This window comes from Scomber japonicus, chromosome 10 (assembly GCF_027409825.1).
Source record: "Scomber japonicus isolate fScoJap1 chromosome 10, fScoJap1.pri, whole genome shotgun sequence".
NCBI classification, from domain to species: Eukaryota; Metazoa; Chordata; class Actinopteri; order Scombriformes; family Scombridae; genus Scomber; species Scomber japonicus.
In genome coordinates this window covers 14,335,560-14,352,320 of record NC_070587.1, presented here as the reverse complement: position 1 = coordinate 14,352,320, position 16,761 = coordinate 14,335,560, and the positions used below count along the sequence as shown (strand labels likewise).

The 16,761-nt window shown below is 45.7% G+C and overlaps 1 protein-coding gene across 3 annotated transcripts in view; it reads right to left on the bottom strand.

Moving 5' to 3' along the window:
• LOC128366074 (transcription factor HIVEP3) overlaps positions 1 to 16,761 on the bottom strand; it is a 38,918-nt gene continuing 22,157 nt past the window's right edge. For 2 of the 3 annotated variants that reach the window (XM_053326732.1, XM_053326731.1), the window contains 8 exons: positions 9,417 to 11,797; positions 8,480 to 8,772; positions 6,239 to 8,272; positions 5,895 to 6,040; positions 2,574 to 2,749; positions 2,340 to 2,441; positions 976 to 1,616; positions 1 to 804 (listed from right to left, as the gene is read on the bottom strand). In XM_053326732.1, coding sequence (XP_053182707.1) covers positions 148 to 804; positions 976 to 1,616; positions 2,340 to 2,441; positions 2,574 to 2,749; positions 5,895 to 6,040; positions 6,239 to 8,272; positions 8,480 to 8,772; positions 9,417 to 11,448 — 6,081 coding nt within the window. In that variant the 5' untranslated portion in view covers positions 11,449 to 11,797 and the 3' untranslated portion in view covers positions 1 to 147. The remainder of the gene's footprint in view (positions 805 to 975; positions 1,617 to 2,339; positions 2,442 to 2,573; positions 2,750 to 5,894; positions 6,041 to 6,238; positions 8,273 to 8,479; positions 8,773 to 9,416; positions 11,798 to 16,761) is intronic. The other variant, XM_053326733.1, reaches the window with a different exon arrangement.

Genomic DNA, 16,761 nt, shown 5'->3' with positions numbered 1-16,761 from the left:
ACAAACCTGAATATTGCCAAAGAACAAACATTTAAGTTAACAATTTTATTGAAAACTGTATAAAAACAAAGCAATTAAAAAACAAGACTAGTGTAGCAACCAATAAAGCAAAAATGGGATGCATGATGCATCAAGGTGTTGACACTGTTAAGTTCTCTGATCTGTTCTGGCAGAGTCTCCTTCGGCACCTCCTTCCACCAGATCACTTCCAGGTAGTGGCTCCTCCCCCTCTGACTGCTGTCCAATGAAGCGCGAGGCTAAGGGGGCTGCTAGACTGAGGGATGCTCTGGAAAAATTGTCTCTGATGCAGCGTTCGGTGGTCTCAGTGGCAGACCTGCGAGTGTGGGCGGAGCTATGTGAGCTGCCATATTGCTTTGAGTCTGTGGTCTCCAACTCCGGCTTGGAACATGTTAGTGCTGTGCTGAGACTGCACTGCCCTGACAGGCTGGTTCCTGCTGCCTGGTGCTCTGACCAGTGGTCTCCAGGAGTCCTAAGCCCTTGAATTCTGGGGGTCCCGCCCCAGTATGATTCAAACCTGGCCAGTGATGGCCCCTCCATGGGGGGAGATGTTGGAGATAAGGGGGTGGTAGGATGGGACCTTGGTCTGGCCTGTACCATTTGGATCCCACCAATGGGGATCATCAGATAGGGGACCTTGGCTTGTTGAGAGTGCATGGGAAGATGGCTAAAGATGTTGTCTGCTGCTTGGTGGCCAGGATAACCCTCACAGGTGGAAAGACGAAAAGCAGGTGGAAACAAGCTGGTTTCTGATGTTTGCCTTTCTCCTGCTGTACCACTTTTGTCCTGTAGGGGGAGCAAAGACTACATCATTACAAATTATGGACTTGTTACAGTCAATACAGTAGGTACTGTACACTGGGTGCCTTTACAGGAGGACAGCGTAGAGAACATGCACTATGACTTCTGTCTAATTCAATTTCGAGGCACAGATGCAAACTGATAAAAGAGACTTACTGGTGTGACATGACTGCCCTGTGTACCAGGGCTCTCCCAGGGCAGGTATCCAGGGGTCCTGTGCAGCCCAAGAGGCAAGGGAGGGGTCCGAGCTTGTGATGGCCAGTAGCGGCTGGGAGAGATGGGACGAAGAGGAGAAAGGGGTCTGATGGGAGATGGTCCTCTCTCAGGGGAAGGTGAGACATGTCGGCCAGGTGAGGGCAGCTCGGTCCTAGGGGAGAGGCTGTGTATGGGCGAGGACAGCTCCAGGCGTGGGGAGAGGCTGCGGCTTGGGGAACAGCTCTTGCTGCTGGGGGAGAAAGTTCTTGGTGATGCTTTCCAGCCTCGCTGGGAGAAGAGTGCTCTCCTGCTGCCTGGCGAGGCGGCTCGTCTGCTGTGCCAAACTCCCCTTGGGGAGGGCTCCTGACCTGGGGCCTCAGGCTCAGGGGTGCCCTGCTGAGATTGCCTACTGCAGCTGGATCGCCCCCCTGTTGATGGATGGGTGTCTGACGAACAGGAGGAAGGTGGGTCATCATGAGATGCGGACTCCTCTTCCTCCTCCTCATCATCATCGTTATCATCATCATCCTCGGACTCCTCCACGTCTGAAAACTGATGGTCCTCCTGTTCCTCTGAACCACACACACGTTCTTCACATCCTGCTGAAAAACATTATTTCATTTATATCCTTTTAACATTTATTAGGTAACAAAACTCTTGCATTGAAGTTGTGACAAAAATCCATACACTGAGCGACATGCAAACACATGAACAGAACAAAGCACAAAGAGTAAGGACAGTGTACTGCATCTTTCTGTCAAACCTCACCCACCACCCATCAAATCCATGTTTTAAATAGACTGGAATTTAATTGAATAGCACCATGCCTCTATTCATAAACTATCTCAACAGCCTTATGAATGGAAAGACGGTTTAAATGGCATGTCCTTGGCTGTGATGAGTGTAGTCTGTCAACAAGAAAAGGCGGGCGAGGGGAGGGGTAGCAGAGGAAGGTTAGGAAGCAGATTGGGAGCTGGCTTGCTTTGAGGCTCTTTTATGGCTTTGACGGAGGTGCAGACATAAGTGTTGGAATACATATTGTTATATGCCAGTAACACATCCTTGAGAATAAGGTATACATGCCAGACTGCCGCAACTACATCAAGACACTGTGGAATGCTCTATATTCTTCATTTATTTATCTACTTTTTTCATATTTTGTATGCAAGGCCAAAAGGGAGGAGAATAGAACATGGTGTTGCATAACCTGTCAGTGCTGAGCAGCTACAATTCTTCACAGGGAGAAGTTCATCCAGCTGTGCACCAATATTTCTCTACAGTGGAAAGGAAATATGTGAGATGGCTCCCCATCCGCTCTTAAGTACCTGTTTCCTCACTCTCCGGCTCGTCCAGGGATGATTCAGATACTCCCATTGCCTGGCATTTTTTCCCATGAGCCTTTGACTTCATGTGTTTAGTAAGGTTCCCTAGGAAGGAACAAAATGAGGAAAATGAGGATATTTCAACAATAGAATGTTGTTGTAAAATGTCATGAACAGACAAAAAGTAGATGAATGAATAGTAATAAAAATAAGGTGATTTGTAAATTTTCCCTTTACCTTTGGTTTTGAAGGCAAAGTTGCAGTGTTTGCAAATGTACGGACGGACGTCGGTGTGCGTTCGGATGTGCTTCTTCAGCATGCTAGGCTTCTTACAGCGGATGCCACACTCTCCACAGATATACTTTCCCCTGCCACGACCCCTCACGTAAATATACTCTTCATTGCACTTATACCTGAGACACAGGGAGACAGAGAGGACAAATGGGAAGAGAAACAAACAGAAACAAGGTTATTACAAAAAACAAAACAATGAAATAAAAGATGCTAAAACGATGATGTGAACTCCAGAGCGCAGTGATAATTCTCTGTGACTTTGTCACTGCGAGCATCCCCTCATTTAATGTTTTGTTCTTATAAAAATTTTGATTTGTTCAGCTTTAATAATAATGACGACTGTGGATGTTACTTTGTGTGTTCGGCATAAATACATGCACACACATGCACCCAAAACACACACATGGATACAACAGAAACTGGGAAACAAGGCTCTCTTTATGGAGGCGTGTTAGGGAAGCCCCACCAAAACCCCAGCAGCACTGAGTCCCTTGGCTGTTCCCTCCACTACACCCTCGACACACAGAGAATACCAGCCATTCTGCTGTGTTCGGCTGGCCCTGCCAACAACAGCAGCAGCTAAAGAGAGGGAAGGGAAGCCTGGCGATGGCCAACAACCTAAAATAGACACTATATATAAAAATCAACAGCACATTTGGGTCTACTCTATAAAAACATTGGTTATACACAATCTTGATGTTTACCAAAAAGCTATTTGTGGACACAGTGGACCACAGACATGTTATATTTGAATGATTTGTCCTCTATGAAAAACTCCCTGCTCCCACTACTCATGAAGAGACATACAATCCATTCTCAATTGTAAATATCCAATGTGTGCTGACTGTTTTTAATTACAGGATATGCACATCTACAAGAACCCAGGCTGTGAATGCTCCCTGTTGTATACCAGAACCAGCAACAGGGACTCATAACAAATTGTTACACAACTGTAAAATAGTCTCAACAGTGGCATTATGTTACAGTCACTCAGGAGCTGGCTACTGTTCACTGGCATGTATTTCTTGCCACTGCTAAAAATATCCACCCACATCTCAGGAATAACATGGCAGAAGTTGCACTTCACACATTGAGCATTGAATCAGTAGCACGTCTCTTGATAAACTCAACGGACGATCTGCCCCCGCTTGTACTGTAGCTTTATGACCACCATGGCAGACTGATGGAGAGAATTCCACTTCCAACCAGAGTGTGATTGATTGATAAGACCACTGAATTTAAAAGCAGCAGCCACTGAATGACATTAGAAGGCATTTCGATCACCATTTGGGCGGAAACAAGTTCGACACAACTAATCCTCTTTACACACTCTGCTCAGAGGGATGGTTATACTCCTTTAACCAGCGTGGTTAAAGTGTTATGACAAATCTGCAATGTTAACCACTTACACCAAGGAAATCAATTTGCGCGTTGTAACAGAATCCAGAAGGAGACAGTTCAGCATGCGTCTAAGAGGGATTAAAGCTGATGTTCCACAGACTTTTGCTGCCTCCAAGAAGGAACAGCTATGCTTACTTAATTGTTGAGAGTGTTGCTAACTGGATGGCACATCTTTTGCTATGTGATAGTAATAAACTCTACAGACTCCAGCACCCCTCTCTCTTAAAAGAATCAGGATCAGTATTAAATTGTGCAAGTCACAGCAACATAAAACAGAGTCAGGGTACAAAACATTCTGTTGTGTTCAAAGTGTGGGTAGCTGTGCTCATTTGCATCAAGAGATGCAGGTACAATGAGAGAGAGGTTGGGAGGGTGTAGCATTTATTTACTTATTTACATGTTTACATAATTTCAGAACCACACCCACCTATACATCCACATATTGTTCGGAAGAATGAGCATGTGTTGATCGTGTGGCAATAAATGAAATATAATTGAGAAAGAAAGTGACATTTGGTTTGTTCTTATTGTACACCCTACAGTGGACCTGGATTTCTTTACTAACCAGTTGTAGCAAATAGTATTAGGCTAACACTACCTGTGTCCCTTGTTTTTACAGAGGGAATGAAGAGGAAATAATACATGGGTAAGTAAAACTGGAAGAGCTGCCAGAGAGAAACAGACACATAAACAGAGAGAGAAGGGTGGTAAAATGGAGACAGATGAAGGGAAGAAGGGAGGAAGCTGTGGGCTGTTTATGGATGAAAATGCACTTCCTGAATATGTGTAATGTGTGGCTGCAAATGATAAAGACTAGTAATTAGTGTCTTATCTACTACTAAGCAGACAACTCTTTCACACTCAATCTGTGTGCACATAAGCACAAAAACCAGGCCTAATATGTATGTATTGACACACACACACACACACACACACACACATACACACACACACACGCACACACACACACACACACACACACACATACACACACACACACACACACACACACACACACACACACACACACTATCAAGCCCTCCCTACAAATCTCCTCTATCTCCCCTGAATATCCTTCTAAAATATTTGTTCCATGTCCACCAAAAGGAAAACCAGTGTGTTCTAATTTTACTTCTCTCCATTACCGATTCAATCTTTTTTTCCTTTTTCTTTTGTTTCTTATCTATTTCTAGGATTCATAGATTGCAGGGGAGCATTGTGAACAGATCTACACAGGATCAGCTTTTGGGAGAAACTTTCAGCTCTAAACACAGTAAACCTCAGAAAGACGACAGGCTCCAGTGGAATAGATCACTCAGACATTTATGGAATACAAAAATAGTCTGTGAATATGTGAATGCAGCGAAGTGTACAAACACATACAGGTCTGAAGACAAACACAATGCAGCCCAACATGAAAATCATGACTATGCTTCATACTGTGCCTCTCTCTTTTCTTATATAACTGTAGAAAACAGGTATTAATGAGAGCCTCACAAAGTGAAGTTGGCGACAACCTTTTCCCCTTCACACATACACACACACACACACTCACACACTACCATCTCTGCAAATTAACACTTCTAAAACACAGAGATTTATGCCAGCAGTAAGAGGAAAAAGCTTGGCTGCAGGTACAAATGAAGTCCCTGTGGGCTCCACTACCTCCCATCTGTTACTGTAATTTTCTGTGCACTCTTGTCTGCATTCCATAGTTACTGTTTTGCTGTAATCAGGCATTGGTTTGTGACAGAAGAACAGATTACTTGTGTAATGAGGCACTGCCATTAATCACAAATATTGAATACTGAATACTGAATTAAAAGATGGGCATTTTAATGGTCTTACTCTGGTAATTCTTACCCGCCTTCGAAGATGCGAACGCGAGAGGCCTCACTCTGTTTAGAGGTGGAGGGTCCTTCCTCTTCTCCCATCTCTTTATTCTCCTCCTTTTCATGGTGCTCCTGATCCTTTACTTCAGTGACGGTGCTGGGTGGGGTGGCATGTACCTACACTCGAGACACACATAGGGAAATTCAAAACAACTTAAAATAAAATGTTACATTATTAACTATTTTAATGTTAATCAAGCATATTAATGGGGCTACATGTGAAATGTAATTGCTTTCTATTCTGTAATGTCTCTTTAACAAAGTTTTCTATATCACCTTATAAATACAGTAAGTGTATATTGTGGTTATGTTTACCTCTGACACACGTGGGGTCCTGCTACTGGTGGGGGGCAATTTGCTTTTGGCTGGGATCGGGGCCATGGCCATGGTGTACGTCTCTGAACTGTGCTTCTGTTTGGAGCACAACAGAGACAAGGCGACCTTAGTGCTGAGGCCCGGCAAGTTGGGGTTGTGAGCACTGACACTCCAGGTAGAATAAACCGAGGTACTGGGGTCCCTCTGTGGAGATGGGTTAGGTTTGACATAGTTCCGGTAGCACCAGTTGACTGTTGTTGAGGTGTGGAGGCTGGGATATGAAGGGGTGCTTGGTTTCTCAATCCCCTTTTCCACAACTGGCACCTCTTCCTTTTTTTGACTTGTCTTCCCTGTTGATTCCTGCTCCTCCTCCTTTTTCTCCTTGTTAGGTTTTCTTTGTGCTTGCTCCTGCTCCCCCTCCACTTTTACGGCAGTCACCTCAACCCTCTCTGGTAGTTTCTTCTCTCCTTCTTCCAGTTTTCTCCCAGTGGCTTTACTTTCGTCCTTATCTCGTACCTTCTCCTCTACTTCCTCCTCCTCCTCTCCAGCCTTATGTTGCTCTTCCTCCTCTTCTTCTTTTACCCTTTTCTGGTGACGCTGGGCCTCTGTACTAAGCTCCAGACTGGCTGCAGGAGAGAGCATGCGTTTACTTCCTCCAGCCCCAAGAGGACCGTATCCGTCCCCAGATCCTGAGGCCAGCTCCGTAGGCAGGGACAGGGGAAGGAGACTCTTGATGTCTGGTGAGGGGACCTTCAAATAAGACCTCTGCAGTTTGTCCCTGTCCACCTGGCCCATGATGACCATAGCTGTGCAAGAAATGGGCTCCTGTGAGCAGGTGGAAGTCAGGATCTGGGACAGGGTGGTATACATGGCACTAGCATAGGTAGGTATATGGGTCTGGAGGCGCACTGGCACCACAAGGGAAACTGTTGGTGTAAGCTGAGTCAGGCATGTGGCGATGACTGGGCGTGGGTGGTGGTAAGAGATCGTTACAAGGGACTGACGGGTAAGAGCAGAGGACATGGAAGAGATGGAGGGTCTGCACTTTGTAGTGGAAAGGGAAGGAACATGTGTTATAAGTCTTGGAGGAACAGGCGAGTACAGAGTCGGACTAGCTCTAGTCCTTGAGGAGAACTGGGGAGGAACCAGTGCCGAAAGCTGATGGAGTGGTATACCCAACCGTTCTGCCATGTGGATCTGTGCTGGGTGTATCTGTATAGGTGGGGGTATTGTCTGTGAATGTAAGAAGTCTCTGTGGATGATTTGGGTGGAGAGCACCTCAGAGATGGCTGTGGTGACTGGGAGTAGCTGAGATAGTGATCCTGGAGGAAACACTTGCTGGCCTCTGGGCTGGAAAGGGAGCACATCCTGAGAGAGGATTTGTGGATGTAACAGCTGCAAGCATTTCCCTGTGGCCTCCAGACTTAACTGAGAGCTTGCCTCTATTGAGTAAAGAGGAGGGTGGCTGGAGCGGGAAGGCCCAGGCTTCGGACTCTCTGCTCTGGATAACTGGCACATGCTGGCCCCCTCCTCTTGCTCAGGTTCCCCTAAGGTGGCATGCTTCACAAGGAGACACTTTCTCCTTTCCTTCCAGGAGGATGCAGACTGCTGAGGGGACAGGGAACCATAGTCAAAGGACTTACTTCTGGTCTCTGAGATCTGCTCTGTTTGTTGGGGGCTGGCTGGGGCCTGCTCTGAGGCTGAGCGCCTCATTTCCTTGTGGCTTTGGTGGTGTTGGTGGGAAGCGGATGGCACCATCAACATTTGCGAGCTTTGGCTACTGGAGGCCCAGATGGCAGGCTCTGATCTTGATGTATCCTCAAAAGAAGCAGAAAGGCTTGAAGTGTGTGAAATGTTGCTCTCTTGACTGGGGCTGCGAGGCAGAGACACAGACTCAAAGCTTGACTCCCCAGAGGACTGGGCTGCTTCTGCCAGGCGGAGTCTCTTCTTCTTTGGTGGCAGTTTCTCTGCAGGGAGCTGGGCCAGAGTCTGGCTACGCTGAGGCCACTGGAACTCCTCCACCCTCTCTGCCTCCTAAGAAAGATAAATAATTTAACAATTTAACCCCCTGTGTAAGATGAAAAGAAACTGCTCACCTTTTAAAAAAAAATCTGATGACAATACCCTTATGTTCTGTGAGGAAGCAGATGAAACAGATGAACATTTAATGATAAAGCCAAAGTGGTCAAATACAATAAAACGACAATAATTAGCTAAATGCTCCTTAAAATAATGATGTACCTTGGATAAGGATGATGTCACTGGCGGTGACACAGATGGCATGTCAGCATCAGGCTCCACAGTAACAAGGATCTCTGGCACTTGGATGTTGGACTGGCGGATGAGGCGAGATGTAGAGGGTGATGGTTTTGGCTCGGGTTGTTGTGTTTGCTGACTCTCTCTGAGGTCTGGTTCCTGACTTTCCATGGATATACTCTCCTGCTTCTCAAAAGAGCTAGTGTGTTGGATGACAGACACACCCTTTCTGTCCTGCTGCTGCTGCTGTTGTTTTGGCTCAGTCTGTAAAGAAACACCTACAAACAAACAAAGCGATACAACATTATATTGGTAATTATATTGGTATACTGGTTTTAAATGACAACATGTTTATGGATTTATGGAATATAATAGAAATTAATTCACACTTTCAATTTCTGCTGACTAGACTACTATAACTTCCTCTACACGTACCTCAGATAACCCAAAATACAGCAGCCAGACTTCTAATCAGAACCAGCCGTAAGTCCCATATAACCCCTGTCCCATGTTACCCCTCTTGCTTCCCTCCATTGGCTACTTTTTTACCATTTAATATTTATCTCAGCACTCTGTGCACTCTTCACTTCTTTGCACTATTTGTATTCTGTTTATGGTTCACAGAGGTGGTTTCTCCTATATATAGTTAAAATCCTTGTGGATATGTCTGGAGATTGTTGCATTATTATGCATTGTTATTCTGTGAATGAACACTGAGAGCCACTAAACCCGAGTCAAATTTCTTGCACGTATAAACATACTTGACCAATAAAGATCATGTATGTTATGATATATTTATGTATGTATTTTAGTATTCAGATATTAAAAATAGATCAAAAGGTTTTAAAGAAAAGAAACTTATTGCTCCTACAGAATAATGTTGTAATTTTATCTGCTACTGCAGGTATATACAAAAACAAACCTGAGAGGCTCTGGCTGTGCTCTGGTCTGCTTGGCACTGGGATGATGCCTGCAGAGCTGCCTGACATGGCAACAGACCCAGGGCTGGGAGGATCCTCCTCCAGACTCTCCTCTTTCCTCCTCTTCCTCACAGCCATGGCCAGCGCTCTGAATTTATAGTGCATCATCATCTGGGGACGATCCTCCCTGAATGTTTTACTGGCACCCCCACTCTCATGTTCCAGTGTTTGCTGTCCTGGGCAGATGCCTTTGTGGGCCTCGTAGCCTTCACTGTGTTGGAAGCGAGCCCTGCATGCTTCACATTCAAACAGACTCAGACTCTTTTGCTGTTGTTGTTGCTGTGGCTGCCTGGCTAGTTCAGTGCCTCTGGCTGAGGAGGAGGAGAAGGAGGGGTGGCCGGTCTCCTCCAGCATTAGCTCAGCTCCCAAGGGAACTTCTATGGCAGGCTGGCGCCTCAGCATGCGCTGGGCATGACCAACCCTCATCTCTGCTACCAATGCTTGCTGCTCATCGAATGACTGGCAGAGACGGTAACCTCTGGAAGACATGGTGCCAGAGGTGGAGGGCTCTTGTGGGCTGGTAGATGATGGCATTGAGTGGCTTCTAAGCAGAGGCACTGTTGAAAGCTCTTGGGTACCTGTTGGATCTGTCTCAGGATTGTGGAGATGCCTCAAACCACTGGGACCAGGGACCTCTCCTTTGGGATCAAATGCATAGGGATCTTTAGGGGCAGTAAATTTGGGTGACTCCATGCTGCTCTTCCTGGACAGAGATGAACGTCTGGGCTTTACACTGTCAATCTCACTGGTGTCTACCACTGCTTCATTGATAGTGATGAGCTTGGTAATGTGTTCTATTACTTGCGTTTTGGGAACAGCAAAGGGAATGCTCTTCTCCTCTGTTGAGGATGAGGAAAGTGCAGGATAAGGCTGCTGTTGATGGGGACTACGCTGCTGTCCACCCAGCCTTCCATATTTCCCTAGAATAATTTCTGCGTAGGTTTTGGCACTGGCACTAGGAGGACTAACTTGGGACAGATCAGTGCTTCCTGATCCAGAGAAGTAGCCGGACTCTGTGCTGCCCTTACTCCCAGGGCCTAGAGAAGAAGATGAGGTGGAGAGGGAGGAAGGAGGGTCATCTGGAGAAGCCATGGGACCACGTTTCCTTTCACTAAGCCTCAGGGCTAGCCTTTGTTTGACAGCCTGGGAGTCCTCAGGCCGCTGACTCTCCTCTGAGCCAGCAAGCAGCTCCTTAACACCTTTCTTCTGCTGGCCCAACATCTCCTTAGAGGAGGATTTTCTGTGTTGACCTGTCTCTTCCTCAGACTCAGTGCTTTCTCCCTCTGTGGGTTCTTCAGGATCTTCTCCAATGACACTGCCCTCTGGTCCACTCAAACTGGGTTCATCACGACTGGACGCCAGGCCTGCTTTAATGCGATGGGCATGGGACTTGCGGTGTTTGTACAGGTTGCTCTTGGTCTTGAAAGAAAAGCCACAGGGGGCACAAGGATAGGGTCTTTCTCCTGTATGGGAGCGAATGTGTTTCTGAAGAACGCTTGGCTTGGCACATGGACGGCCACAGTAAGTGCACACGTATTTCCCTGGTTTTTGGGGTTTCTTCTCCCCTCTTCTGGGTGAGCTGACCCCTTCTTTGCTCTCTTGTCTTGAATGAGATGGGACCCCCTGACTATGTTCACCCCGGGTGGAAGAAGTGGAGGGGAGGGTGGAAGAAGTAGAGGGGAGGGATGAGGTTGATGGGGAAGCTGGAGAGAAGAAGCTGCCTCCTGAGGAACCTGGTGTGTCTGAATGCTGCCATGCTACTGCTTGCTGCTGCTGTAATCGAAGCAGAAGGTCAGTGCGTTTGGGTTGGCGATTTTGCAGGCGGCCCAAGGCTCTGTGTACAGGACGAGGAGTAGGGGGCTGCTGGGGCTGCTGAGGTGGACAAGGCTCTTGTGAGGATTCAGCTGACACATGCTGCTGCTCTTGCCTTCCAGAGCGCTCCCCATCACCCGGACGGCTGGGCTCAGCCTCCATAGAGTGGGGAGGAGGCCTCACAGATACGTAAGGGAGGGCTCTCTGAGCCTCATGGGGCTAACCGCATGGCAGCAGGGAGGTCAGAGGCAAGGGATCATCAACAGACTGAGTTGTAAATTACAATGAAGGGCCTTTTTCAGTGAGGGCCTAAAGTTATTCAAGAGGACCAAACGCGGCATCATTAAAAGGTGCCCTGGAGCTTCATGGATGCAGGTAAACATAGATCATCTCTCAGTACAAAGCAGCTCTGCTTCTGTCCAGTCTCAGCCATTCTAACAACTCTCCCAAGGTCTTCTCTGCATCTCCTTTGTTGACTCTGAAGTGTTAGTGGTTCAGTTTCTGGATGGGTCTAAAGAAACACAGAGAAAGACAAGCACTGAGTACTGAATGAAAGTGGAAACATATTAATACATACAAAGATGTATGGGTAAGTGCTGCAGAAATAATATTACAAGTGAAAAATGGTTTCTCCTCAATATGCAATAAACAGAGATTTTTACTGAATAAAAGCAAAAACAAAAACAAAAAGAGAGTTGATAAAGACGCTATCTCTGCTAACGTACACTTCTTGACATGCTAAGGGCTTCCAAAAAGAGTTGTGGTGGTAAAGTATAAGGCCAAAATCATCAGTGTCCTATTATCAAACTCCTCCTTAAAAAATGCTTCCACATATCATATTTTGACAAATAGTGTTAGATCTTGTGATGTGTTATTGTAAACGACCTGGGTGTGTGAGAGGGAATAAAGCAGTCAAACATGTTTTGGGTTTTCCACATAACTTTTTAGTGAAGTCTAACACAGATGAGCATGCTGCCATTACACCTCTCTCAATCCCTGCAAACTCCCACTTTTCTCTAGCCTTTCTCAACTCCACAAAACCACCCACTGTCCAAACACTGGGATCACCAAACGTATGTAAACAAGATGACAGGCAACAATTCAATAAGAACAGAGTAAACCCATATTTAAACTTAGGTTTGCACAACTTTGGCCATACAACACACTTTCACTCTGACAATACTGAGTTGGATCAGTGTTGTAATGGCATCATTAGTGAGGTAATTGCATCAGCAGCATGTTATTGCTCTCATTTGTGCTGGCTTCAACTCTTAATAAGCAGATTGTGTGCAGTGATTCAGGAGACAGAGGCACACCTACTGTAAATCTATTTGTCTATTGTAACATTTTCAAAAAGGCATGATGATCTGAGGCATCAAGTACTATGTACATGTCCACACAGCGTATAAACATGTGTAAATCACTTCAGAAATAAAATAAAAACTAAAAACTTTCAAATTGAGACCATTACTCAAACAAACATATTTGGTTCCTATCTGATTCATGACTGGCCTACTCTGCAGGAGACAGAGCAGCTGAGGGCCAGCCAGGCAGCATCCACAGCACTGGCACCAACAGAGGAGACCACAGTGTCAAGGCAAGGAGTCAAAACAAATGTTGGAAATATAGCCTATGCATATCTGATCTGGCACTAAAGCTAAAGGGGGAAAATGGAGGGAGGGCTGTTTTCTAGTGAATTACAAATCTACTGGGCATACATCCTTCACTCTACTATAATACAGCCACCAGGGTGCAGTATTTATAAGGGGCCAAGAGTGGTTGCTTGCTACAAAACCCATTGAGAGGGTACTGTGAAACCTTTTATCAATATAGATCTGTTGTAATATTTCTAGAGAGCTGCCTTTATGAGGATCCAAGTATGGCTGGTCATGAAGACTTGGAGATGAGGGTACATTGAAATCTCTTCTTTTATCAAGATGTATGTGTTATAATATTCCCCACTTACTGCAAATCCTGCACTCTGTCTCAACTTGAGACATGGGATTCTTGTGCTCCAGCCAATCAAAACACATTCTGGGAATTGATGGGGCCAATCGTAACATTTTCACTGAGCAGCCATGCTCAACCGCTGACAATCCCAGCAAAAAAGCTCATCCAGAGTATCAATCATCTAAGACACGGAGACCCCCCCCCCCCTGTCTGGAGATCAGTGCTGTGCTCACAGAAGGGGGATGCCGTGTGTGTTCACTTCACAGCTGTGATGATGTGTACAACATGCACCTCCCTTGACAGTCAAGAACATACCATCAGAGAAGATAACAAGGGAGGGGGTTCTAATTTCACACAGATAAAGATCAAATGCAGAAATTGATTGAGTGGACGTGAGTGACAGAAAATGTATAGATGTAATATCATAGACATGCTTAAGAAATAGAAAAGAAAAAGACAAAAAAGAAAAGAAAAGGTGCAAGATGAAGTGAGAAGAGGTGGGGAAGAGAGAAAAGAGTGAATCAGTGATCCAGTGGCTGAATAAACAGGCCCAGGCAGAAGACTGCAGCTTAAGGTGCCAGCAGTGGCAAGGCAGCACTGACAGTTTTTTTTAATGAGCCACACTTTTGCTCTCTCCATATGTCTAAAAAAACACTCTGCACAGTCAGCCTTCATTAGAGCCAGTTTACACTGGGAAAAAAAAGAAAGAGAAACACTCTTCCTCTTGGAAACAACTTGACAGATTCTCAGCTCCAACTTCACATTACCTCACATCTGCTAAGGGCCCATCATCTGTTTAGCATGTCTCTCTGAGCAGGCCTACGCTTTGATAACAGCAGATTTTAACCATCAACAATCAGCAATTAGGCAGCACAACAAACCAAACCAACACCATTAAAAATCACTTCTCTATTTTGCTTGTGTTCCACTTTCTCAGCTGTACAGGAAGGTTTTTGTATATGGCTGCAGTGGAGTATGTAGATAAGTTAGATCAGGAGGGAGTGGAGTTGTGTAGTGGAGAGAAGTTGAAGAAATGGTTAGAAAAGCAACCAGGTGGGAATGATGGTGAGTCTGGATGAAAAGAATGATGATGTTGTGCATAGAAAATAGAAAGATTGAGGAGGCGGAGGGCACAAAGAGCAAGACAAATGGACCTCTTCAATCCCCCTATAATATATGTCTTCGCTCATGTGGTTGGTTATCAGAGTGTAAGCTTAATGATCTCTGGCATAGCTGTTGATGCAGCCTTAAACAGGACGATTAGAAGGTTTTAAGGTTGGGGAGAGCACTGCTTACATTATTCATAGCAGCCTAGACTGCCAGCTCTGAGCGGGGGAAACACACAGTCAGGGCCTTGCCAGGAAGATGAGGGGAAGGAATGCCAGAGTCTAGCCTACATTAAGCCAAAACACACACACATGCACACACACACACACACACACACACACACACACTTTACAGCATTCATACAGTGTACAGTAAGAGTCCCCAGAGAGCAGTACCCACTACACACACAGCAACCCTAAATCCACTCTGACAGATCAGATCAGCCAATCAACTGCACTGCGCTGAGGTGACCTGCCCTGGATCCACCAAGGCAGTCTATGCTATTGGATGAGGGATTTTCCATTCTCATCATCCTCATTCCGCAGATATGACTATGGGCTTGTTTACACACTAATAGAAACCAGTTACTGATAGCTGAAAGTGATATCACAATGATAAGACCTCACACGCACGTTTGTCTAACCTTATCAATGATGGTGGGGAAGGGTGTTCCTCACTGTGCTCTATTTTTAGGCTGCGGCACTAACAGGAAACCACTGATGCTGTTGCTATACAGTGTCATTTATTTATTTATTTATTTATTTATTATTTTGATTGAAGGTCAGAATAAAACAGAAAAGTTAATAATAGTAGCTCTGCCCCCCATTTTTGGATCTCCGGTCCGTTTTGGATGATCAGTATGATTATTCACAGAACAGTCTCATGGTGTACGCAATGATTTGTTGTGTGAACTAGTTTCTGGTGTCTGTACCTAAAATGTGATTAATGACTGGTCCACAGAGAGAAGACGAGAGAATGAGTGAGGAGTGTGTGCAGAAATGTGTGTGTCTGTGTGTGTGTGTAGGTGTAGAGGCATGCAAAGAAGCTTTGTCAGCAGAAAACAGGCACTGATGCAGGTACCCAGGGGAACCCTGACACACGGAAGAGCTCAAACTCCATCTTCTCACACACACACACACACATGCTGTCACACACTGTCTCCTTCTGTCATCTCTGCTGCGTCGATCTAGTCCAGCAGTTATACTTTACAACTGTAAATCCAATAAAACAACCATTTAGTTCAACTTCTGCTCAGTAAGTATAGAGCAGGAGCTTTACAGCAGTCTTACAGTTAAAACTTCATTATCATGCACAGGAGAGTATGGCTGGCTGATTCTATGTTAATTTCCTCATCAATAGCCAGACGTATTCATGCAGCTGGTAATGATGGATAAAAATATGGGCTAACCATTAAATTACCTTGTGTGCCCTGAGAACAGATAAACCCTCTTAAGTGCTTTAAAAAAAATCTGCTGTCATACCCCCCCAAAGACACACACACACATGTACACACACACGTACACACACACACACACACACACACACACACACGTCTCTCTTTTTTTCTCTCCCCATTCTCTCTTACTAGCGGTAGCCTGGTGCAGGTTCCCATGGAAACCAGCCTACTCTGAGCAACAGCAGATGGAGAGGGAGCTGGAGGTCTAAATTTATCTCCCAGCATCCTCTCTGACTACAGGCGCACACTGGCAGCAGGAAGTGAGGAGGGGAAATGCTCGGCCTCCGCATGCATTGACAAGCTGGCATGACCCTTGACATCCAGCCCCTTTGAGTGACGATGGGTCGATGTCACAGCCGACAGTACACATAGCACACAGTACTGTCTGCGACAGCTTGATCCGCACTAGTCCTCAGTCAACCGATACAGCATTTGACACTGCACAAAAGGCTCTGTAGAATTTCCTAAAGATAAGGTGTGTGGAAAAAGTTAAATCACAGTCCTTTTCCTGCCACCACCACCACCACCACCAAAACACAGAGCTGTCAATCAAACTGTCAACACAAATCCTAGACAGTAACACTAACTAATCACAGCAGTTTGCTTTGGTAGTAAATGACTGGAAAAGAAACCTCGAAAACAGAACCAGACGCCAGAGAGAGTGTAAAACCTCAGAGACCAAGACTCTCACTGACCCACGAATATCACTTCTGTCAGTAGCGCTTAGGGGGACGCCGTCTGAAAACACACCACATACCAGAGCCCTCACTCTCTCTCTCCCAGCTCCGTGCAGATACGTTGAGATCGCTGCACCTCTGAGGTGAGAGGGTGTAGGGAAGGATTTCACGGGGCTTTGATAAGACAGGCAGTTCAAAACCGTCGCAGTGTTCACTTTGATTAAACACAAGCTAGTGAACTGCAGGGCAATACCAGCCTTTAAATCAAACACGAGAGGTTCAGCG